General features: G+C 37.4%; 1 protein-coding gene across 1 annotated transcript; it reads left to right on the forward strand.

The window, feature by feature from the left end:
• Positions 1–1,817: 1,817 nt before the first annotated feature.
• Positions 1,818–8,738, forward strand: polm (polymerase (DNA directed), mu). The gene is made up of 11 exons (XM_034122993.1): positions 1,818–2,146; positions 2,748–2,925; positions 3,358–3,456; positions 3,549–3,719; positions 3,809–3,880; positions 5,180–5,300; positions 5,383–5,515; positions 5,604–5,706; positions 5,817–6,152; positions 6,226–6,309; positions 6,397–8,738. The coding sequence occupies exons 1-11, from the start codon at positions 1,959–1,961 to the stop codon at positions 6,481–6,483; spliced, it is 1,572 nt and encodes a 523-aa protein (XP_033978884.1). The 5' UTR covers positions 1,818–1,958; the 3' UTR covers positions 6,484–8,738.
• Positions 8,739–10,483: the final 1,745 nt, after the last annotated feature.

Genomic DNA, 10,483 nt, shown 5'->3' on the forward strand with positions numbered 1-10,483 from the left:
GAAGTGGAGTCGAGTTCTTGGTGGTCATATGATCACACTTAGAAGGGGAGGAGTAAAGACCGAGAACACATTGTACAGCATGGAATTTATACTACTTATAAACTACAAACTTCCTTATTAACTTTTGCTTTTTACTAACTGAGGCATGCTTTATTACTATCGGATTCGGCACAATAATCCCATTTAATGACATACATAGATGTTTAATTTACACGTTGTATTTATTATTAAAATTGTTTTTAAAACGTTGTTAATCATAATAATATTATATCGCATTATATGATATTGTATCTTCTTATATAGAAAACATATTTATTAAAATATTTCCAAATGTATTAAATTCAACTTTATTAAACTTAATTAAGTAAGCTCTTAATACAAATATACTAACTAGTTCATTTTTATAGTATTACATTTCATTATATAAATATGTAATGTAGCATCTAAATGCACAATATAATATTGTGTGTGCAATATTATATGTTACTATGAAATGTTTTTTATTTTTTAATGTAATGGTGACTGCACATAAATAACTTCAAAGATATATAATATAATCTGTCTAATATCAATATTCAAGCCGATATAACAATCTGACACATATATTTTATAGTCTATTGCTTTAGTTTTCTTTTCAAGAAAATAAAACCTTATTTTACACAAAAGAGGATCTGAAACCAATTCAACAATAGATCTCCATGTGATTCCTCTTAACTTAACCCCTTGAAACCACCTGAGAGTTATTATAGATCAAACTGTTTATTTCAGGGTTTCACATAATTATATTCTTTTATTTTAAGAGTTTTAAAACAGGAAACTCTGTATACTATGTTTGTAGTCTATGAAAATATGTAATTTGCATTGAATAAACTATGCAAATCCAATGTAGACACGGCATGCAGAAGAAGTTATAATATTCCATTGACTCCTGGTTCGAGAACACTGGGTGCTTAAACATTCATACAACCCATTTTCTGTGTGGAGCACATATGTTCTTTTTAGGTCATTATCTCCCACAAAAAAAGACATATGCTGATCATAAGGATAAACCTCGACATATGTTATCATCCAAATCTGTGAGCACTTCCCTTTACTGACATTGAGGGGGAGCTGTTATGGTAAACGACACTTAGATCTAAAGTCATGCATAGCAGCTCTTTGAGGCTGTACAGTAATGCTTTGAAAGTGAGAATAAATTAAGCGTACATCATGTTTTGAACAATCTTTTTTCCTGCAGCTGTTGATGGCACTGTGAAGTGAAGGCAGGTAGTAGTCAGTCAGTAGTTACTGTCAACCTGTACCTTCAAACAATGAACTATGCAAACAGCTGAAAGTGCTTTCTGCTGTTATTACTAGTGACTGGGATTAAAGTGGAAGAACCAGCTCTATTCACCAACTTTCAGCCACATTAAAGGATGGAAAGTACTATTTATAGTACACATTTTAGGTATTTTTTAAATCACTTAATTTATTGGATTAAACAATAGAATAGGATAAATTCTTTATCATTTTACAAAATATATTTCCAATTTTATAAATTCACTTATTTAATATTATAAGTGGTGTTAGTGAGTGTTCATGTTTTAGGTACACAACATAGGAAATTAAGCAGCAATCCTGCATTATACACCAAACAGTAATACAAAAAAGGAGAAAAATGTTACCCATGTTACTTACCGTGAGTATTTATGTTTATTTTAATAATATTAATTTGAATAACTGAAAGCTGTCTTCCATACTGGGCCGTTTCAGTGTTCAGCGCAGTTTCCACTCGGAACTATTTTGGTAGTGCGCATGTGCAGCCGGTGCATCAACACAGCTGCATCCGGTTGCACTGCTGCACAGAATTTTGCTGCTATTTCTTTTTTCTGCGGCTTTCTTTCCCTCTACCCTACCCCCAGAGAATGAACCCATTTACGTTAGACGCCTTAACATCTTATTTAACCATAAAGTGAAACATGGTGCCGTTGAAGAGAAGGAAAGTCTCCTTAGGTGCTGGGAAAACTGGGAATACTGGAAGTGGAGTACCTGCCAAATTCCCTCAGGTGGTTTTATTCCTGTTGGAAAGAAAAATGGGAGCCAGTCGAAGAGCATTTCTCTCTCAGCTCGGCCAAAAGAAAGGATTTCAGGTGGAGGAGTTGTTCAGGTAAGATAAAATAAATAAAGTGTATAGTACAATTGAGAAAAACAGTAACTAAGAGCACTTTTTCTTTAATAGCTGTGAGAATAAAATTAAAGTTCTTCACTTGACTGTTTACATTTTTAAGCTTATTTCTACTTCTAGTTGACAGCTTACATTTTTATACCAAATCAAGATTTTTATTGATTTCTTACAGCTTATATTTGAGAAGTGTTACTGATTAATCAATTTGATTGATTAAGTTGATTGACAGAAAATAAAGTTTCAACTATTGAGATTGCCTTTATTCAACTTGTTCAGCTTTACAAGAAGATTTTGTAAAGGATTTTGTATTACTTTTTAGTTTTTCATAATCCATTTATGAATCCAGGGGTGATTTGTCTGCATTGAGTGCTTTTACTTTTAAGTCAGTTTACACACTCTCATACATTGATGATCAGCGACAATTAATTGTTCAAAAGCTTGTACGTAAACGTGTATTTTAATCTACATTCCCCGGACTTTCCAAAAAGCTAATCATTTATTGAATTGAGTAATTGAGTGTGCTGCCATGCCTGTGGGTACAGTAGTGTCTTTGAATCACATGTTGAATATTGTGTATTCACAGTGAGAGCGTCACACATGTGATTTCTGAGAATAACTCTGGAGATGAGGTCAGGACGTGGCTGGACTCACAGATTGGAGGTCAGTGCAGGACACCGGCTCTCCTTCTGGACATCAGCTGGTACACAGAGAGCATGAAGGCGGGACATCCTGTTGAAATCCTGGACAGACATAAACTACAGGTGCCTTTTTCTTTACTCAGCTCCAGATATTTACTATCAGATGTCAGTCAAGAATTTCACTCAAATATTCCTGTGGCGCATGGCTTCCCAAACATTTTCAGCTCATAAAAGATGGCGTAACAAACTATGCATTTAACATGTATAAAAATACAATTGCATTTTCTATCCTACCCATATTAATTTAAGTATTTGTTATGAATTGAAGTAAAAGTAAAGATAAGATAAGAGGTACTTTATTGATCCCAAATTGGGACATTTCTGTGTTGCAGCAGCATAAAAAACAACAAACGAGGCATTGCACATAGTAGAAATTAAAGAGTAGAAATAAACAATACTAGAATTTGGATTTTTTTAATAAAAGATCTCTGATGAATCCAGCTCTTGGTTTTTGGTTGTATTTGTGCAGCTGTTGAATCCCTCTGTCTTTAACAGGAGCAACAGGTTGATGAATCGAAGGAGGTGGAGAGTATCGTACCGAGCTACGCCTGTCAGAGAAGAACCACTCTGGAGAACCACAACACCGTCTTCACTGTAATGTCCCCCAGCCAACACTTATATTACACCTGTTGTTAGCTAAATGAAAACAGAAAACTGAGAGATTGAGGATGTATTTTCTGTCTCAGGATGCGCTGTCTCTCCTGGCTGAAAACGCTGAGCTCAGTGACGAGGACGGACGAGGCGTTGCGTTCCGACGAGCCGCCGCCGTGCTAAAGGCTCTCCACAGCCCGGTGACAGACCTGCTGCAGCTCAGAGGGCTGCCCTGTCTGGGAGGACATTCACTCAGAGTCATCAAAGTCAGTAGAAAGATATCCCTTTAATATCTCCCTAATCACACTTAAACAAATATCTTATATTTTTCTGTTTTTATTCTCTTTTCTTGCAGGACGTTTTGGAAAATGGAGCATCCAGTGAAGTGGAGTTTACAAAGCAGTCGGAGCGGTTTAAGGCACTGAAGGTATGTCAGCTGTTTGTCCCGTGAACCTTGTGCAGTTTTGTAGTTTATATGATTTTTTTGGGTCTATATAACAAATTAAAGGGTCACCAGATTACTAAAGAAAGAAAAAGTTGAGGAAAATCTCTTAAATTGATAGCTTTTTTCTTGTGAAATATTACATTACATTACATGTTACTTGTTAGACGCTTTTATCCAAAGCGACTTACATACTCAATACTGTGGGCAATCCCCACAGGAGCAATTTGGGGTGAAGTGTCTCAGGGACACAACGACATGCTGACTGCAGTGGGGTTTGAACCTGTGACCCCCTGATCCCAACACCAAGGCTCTATCCACTGCGCCACATGCCAATATGTCATAACTTGACCTCTTAAAGCTCTAAAAAGCCTTCAAATTAAACAATACATTTTTGTTTGAATGGCTCACAGGTCTTGCCTCTGAGGAGAAGCAACAAAAATAAGAAAATGCTATTATATTTTATTCTATTATTCTTTAATTCACTATTCTTCAAAATGTGTGACAGCTTACATTAAGATGACTTCTTAAACAGTTATCAGCCATTGGTTCCTTGTGCTACAGTAGCTAGTTTTACTTGCTATTAACATTATTTATTACACTCTCTTGGGAAAAATAGAGTAATAAACAACACATAGGGAACTTATTTTCTAATATTTGTACCATTTCCCAAAACTCAGTGACATTTCCAAATAAATATCTGAGTGATCCACATCAAATGATTCACACTCTCCAACATGGATCTCATTTCCTCTCCGGCACCACCTAGTGGCACTACACTGGATCAGTCTGGTTTTATTATCCTCTTTTTAGTCATGTTTTATAGATACAATCTTAACTCAATCTCAGTATAACTTTTCTTTAATACATTAGCCAAAAATGAAAAAGCTGCTGAAATTCTATATTGTTCAAACTGTCAACAAATCCTTTAAAACAACTTCAACACACACACACTGCAGTTCATGTTGTCAGTTTGCTGAGGTAGCCGTTGTTAATGTTGTGTAGTTGATATTAAAACAAAATTATACAAAAAAAGGGAAATTATTTGGTCTTTAAAAAAGTCTTCTATGTTGTTGTTTTAATGGGATTTATTCGCAATACTGAGAATATTGAATACTGCCAGTCTTATAATTTAACAAACTGTTAAAATGATCAATAACCTATTAAGGTTACCAATGATTCTGATGTTATGTTGCTTAATGACATTTTTTAATAGTATTTGTTACTCGCTCAAAGCCTGATTTGTATTCCACAGTTTCATTTTTATATCATGATGTGTTTCAGGTGTTAATGGGTATTTTTGGGGTTGGAGCAAAAACAGCAGAGCGATGGATCAGAGAGGGGATACACAGCCTTCCTCAGTTACAGGACTCAGCACACACACTCAATAGAGCTCAACAAGCAGGTGTGTGTCCCAATGCCCATGTATTCATTCACATTGTATTCCATCTTGTTTCTCCTCAAACTAATATACTGTCTTCCCTAAGGTCTGGAGCACTATGATGACCTCAACCAGCCGGTCACTAAGGCCGAGGGTGACACCATCGGAGAGATTGTGGCTAAAGCTGTCATGTCTGTGTTACCAGGGGCACAGATGACTCTGATAGGAGGTTTCAGGAGGTAGATATTATCCCATTGTCTTGTTTTTGAGATTTAAGAAGTTCAAACATATTAAATCAAGGGAAAAATAACTACTGACGCTCTCCAGAGGGAAGCTGACAGGCCATGATGTGGACTTCCTGATAACACACCCAGAGGAGGGCAGAGAGGTGGGGCTGATGCCTAAAGTCGTGTCCTGGTTGGAATCAAAGGTAAACCCTGAGTCAGTGCGTTTTTTAAGATGACTTTTTGACAACCTGAAGTTATTTTAACCACATTTTCACTGCTCAAATGTTACAAATATAGTTTTCTGTCTCTCCAGGGTTTCTTGTTGTACCAGAAAACTACAAGAAACTCTTACCTGGAGTCAAAGGACGGTCCTGCTCGGCCTTCCTCCAACATGGACCGCTTCGAGAGGTGTTTCTCCATCTTTAAACTGCCTGAGGATGCGAAACAAGGAACAAAACAAACAGAGACACTGACAGAAGATACACCTGAGGACACGTGTAGTCTTACAACCCCCTCGTTGGTTAAAGATGAAGGAAGTGAGTCGACAAAACATGCCAATCTCAAACCATGGAGAGCGGTCAGAGTGGACCTGGTGGTGTCGCCCATCAGCCAGTTTGCTTTTGCTCTGCTGGGCTGGACCGGATCAAAGGTGACTTTTTGATATATTATGCAGGATAAATATTGCAAGTGAAGTCCTTCCACTGAGTCTTTATTCTCTGCAGTTGTTTGAGAGAGAGCTGCGCCGCTGGGCGGGGCACGAGAAGGCCATGTCTCTGAGCAGCCACGCTCTGTACGATAACACACAGGTAAACACCTCTAATACACTATTTAACACATTTTATTGGCATATTTGGGTGGTAAATGAATAGCAATGCATGTTTGTATTTTTACAGAGCAAGTACCTGAGAGCTTCATCAGAGGAGGAGATTTTTGCTCATCTCGGTCTGGAGTACATCCCTCCGTCAGAGAGAAACGCCTGACCGGAGCTGATGATCTCCTGCAGGAGGAACCAGCAGGTACCATGTGAGGGTCATACCTGCAGAGAGGGGGGGGGGGGGGGCAGGGGGGGTTTAATGCAGTATCAGCTGGTGGTTCAGCCCAAAAGACAGAACTGCACGGGGCTCTATTGATGCAGTCATGTTGCTTCAGGATCCATGATTATTAGGTAACTAAATCCATGACTGATTCCAAAATAATACAATTTCATAACACTATAAGATTTTAGATCTCTGAAAAGCTACCATCAACTATTTTATCCATGGTCACAACAATCGCAGCGTTTGAAAACGCAAGAAAATGGAATATGAAAAATATGATGAAGGAATACAGAACATTTTCCCTCATAACTTTTTACCGGATTAAAAATGTAACTTTGTTGTTTGTCAACGCGGAATTTTGTGTGCGGATTCCTCAGTGTTGCTGCACCGCTAAACTGGCCTCTTAAGATGCATGAGAGTAGCTGCGTTTTTATGGCCTTTTATTGGCTTTTTTTTGCCCTGTTTGCACATTAATATGAACTGAATTCCAAAAATAGAATTTTGAAGCAATATTTGCACTGTAGGGAACCTGTGTTAGTGGACTAGTCAACTAGGCTAAGACTAATACAGTGTAGTACAGCAGTCCTTTAATAATTCACCTATGAAGGCAATGCTTTTCAGTTTGTGTTAAAACTGTTTTAGAGATGTTTATTCAACGTTATGATCATTTTGGATGCATTTTGTTTTAGCTGTAGTTCTGGCAAAGGAGTGAAGGCATCATCAATTAAAATGTTTAAAACTGATATATAATAAATGCTCTGATCTTGCTGCTTGCTGAAGAAGGTATTTGTTATAAGCTGCTGAACCGTACAATCTGTTCTTAATACAAATCCAATGAAAAGACAACAATGTGAACCTCATGGTGGCGCTAGAGGAAAAGTCAGGGGCTGCTTCCTCAATAACATGTTATTTAAATACATGAGATAGTTTGGTCTGGACCAAATAGGTCGGCCAAGTGACTAATATAGGGGAGCTTTTATATAATTTTATTTTCTCAAAAGAACGAAGAAAGGCGCTCCTGTTCTATAAAGACAGAAATGGTTAATGCAGTCAAAGTGTGATGGGATTAAATCTGCAGCCCAGCAGAAGATAATGTTAAAAAAGAAACAGGATAACAGTTTGACCTGATCAAACATCAACAGAGCTGAACATCGAAACATGCTATCTGTCGTTTGACAAGGAAATACAGCAGATAACTTTCAAGATTTCTTTTCTTTCATATCTGTACAACTCGTGTTCTTCTTATACAGAGTGACATATTTTACCATCCTGTCTTTGTAAAGTGTTCAAGGAACATTTTCCCACAGACACACCTGTGTGCTACTGATCTGTATTCTACAACGTCTGTTCCAAAAGAAAGCCACACAGCAGAGAGACCACAAGTGATCTCCGGGAAAAGAACAGGAAGTCAGTGATAATATATTAAAAAAATGTGTTATGCTGCTTCATACTGCTACTCCACTTCATATCAGGGGGAATATTGTCTTTACTACACAACCTTTTTCTAAAGCTACAGTCACTGGCATCGTTTGAGTTCATATGGAGATTTTACATTAAGAAACCTGCTTTTAAAATACAACATATATATAAAGAATAAGCCAGTGGTTCCCAAACTTTTAGAGTGTGATGATATGTCTATGATTTGTTAACAGAGTCAGACAGTCAGAAATCAACGAGGTGGAGTAACCGTTCGATAAATGACAAAATGTGAATACAAATGTAGTTATATCTTCTTTCTTCTCATTAACCATCTTATGATCCCTCAGATTTAACTGGTGACCCTTTAGGTTGAAAACCTTTGAACTAAACTAGCTAACTTGTACTCAAAGTAGTTCAAACTAGCTGACCAGAGAGAACTGAGAAATGTTAATCTAAAATGTATGCATCTAATGTCACATAAAATCAGACACAAGAAGCACTTTACGGCAGAAGGAGTACATTTGCTGCGGATATTTCAAGGATATTGTGGTGAAAATACTTGTATACGTAGGGCGAGTTTAAATGCAGAACTTTCACTTTTATCCGCATACTTTTAAATAGCAGTATTGTTACTTTAACTTTAATAAAGGATCTGAGTAATTTTTCCACCACTGTGTTCCTTACATTGTTTTCTGTTTGAGTGTTACTCTTGTGTTTTTATGCAGGAAAATCTTAACTATAAAGAGTACTTAAAATGTTAATAATATATTAAACGTATATAAAAGAAATCGCTTCGAATAAAAAAAAAGACGTTTGTGTTTTTTCTAGGAGATCTATTTCAATATTGATCTGAAATGATAAGTCATACATCCTTCCTTCACAGTTGATTTCATTTCCATTTCCACCACCGGCCTCCCCTCTGTTCTCACTGAAGCCCAGACTGGCAGTCTCCTCCTGCAGGACAATGTCTCTCATGTCTGTCCTTCTCCCTCAGAAACTTTTGGTTCACACATACGGTGTCAAAAACAGAGATGTGTCAATGGTGATGCAGGAACATTACAAATAAATCCCTTTTTACCTTCGTACTGCATTTCCAACTACCAGCACACTGTGTATCACACTGTGTTTACATTTCATACAGCCTAATCGTGTTAAATCTGAAAAATAAATAAGATCATGGGAAGAAGTGTGTACCCATGTCAAAGAGAGTGGATGTGAGAGGAGACGGAGGTGTGAGCACTGACACAGCCTTTGATGTTAAACTGGTATTTAGAGGTTAATGAGGCTGTTAGGAAGAGGTGAAGGAAACGCCTGCAAGTTCACACTACCACTGTCACACACACACACACACACACACACACACACACACACACACAGGAATATATCTGCTGTAAATGAAGATCTCTGTCATACAAAACCTGAAGGACAAGACTGTATCAAAGGGATAATTTATTTAAATGTATTTCCCAAATTAAATACATGTCAAAGAACAAAAGTGCAGGGTTATTCAGATCCCTTTCTAAAGTAAAACACGCCAAACCAATTCAACTTTAGAATAATAGTATTATCAGAAAATATACATGAAGTATCAGCAGTTAAAATACACATTCTGCAAAGTAGTCAAATGTCTCTGATTCTGTGGCAAATGAAAAGAGTGTTAATACTGATAAAGGGTGACCAGATAAACCTAATGGGTGGTGGGATGATTAAAGGAGAGGAAAGAAAAAAAAGAAACAAATCTGTATATTTCTTTTGTTGGAATATTGGATCATGTTCTCAGTTTTAACCCAGAAACAGTTATTCGAGTGAAATTTGGAGCACATCTTAAACATGACAGCCAAACACACAGACTTTTTGTAAGAGGTCACAAGCCAAACGTTTGGACACCACTGGTGTAATCCTGCATTTATTTTATGTTGTATTTATACACGTTTATATCTTTGAAAAAGACGTAGCTATATCTGTCAAAAACAAAACAGTGGAGTAGAAATATAAAGTATCCTAAAATGTGAAAAAAAACACAATCAAAGAAGAACAAATAGTTTAAACGTAATTGTGAGGTAGTAATCACTTTACATTTCTTAAAATCAAACAAAACCAAAACAATTTTAAACCAATTTAATTTTGCTCAAGGGTTTCTGCACAATCTGTGTTTACATCTGTTTCTGTCTGTTGTGCTCAAACACAAGACTTAGTGTGTACATATTCAACATTTACTTGGATATACATGAACACAACAGGCCAATAAAACGGATAGTAATCTGACTGTGCATGTGTGTGTTTGTTTGTGTGTGTGTGTGTGTGTGTAATTATCCGTGCAGAGGGGGTCCCGTCCTCCCGGCCCCAGTCCCAGGCTGCTGCTGTCTGTGGGGTAAAGGTCTCCTGCTGGGCCCCTCTTTGATTGGCTCCATTCAGACCCTTTCATCTCTAATGGGCCTGTTTGCTGCTCTGTTATGGACACAAACACACCTCGAGCCCCCCGGGGCGCTGAGCAGCAGACCAGAGGGAGACACATGTCCCAACA

Source organism: Trematomus bernacchii, unplaced genomic scaffold (genome assembly GCF_902827165.1).
Source record: "Trematomus bernacchii unplaced genomic scaffold, fTreBer1.1, whole genome shotgun sequence".
NCBI lineage: Eukaryota > Metazoa > Chordata > Actinopteri > Perciformes > Nototheniidae > Trematomus > Trematomus bernacchii.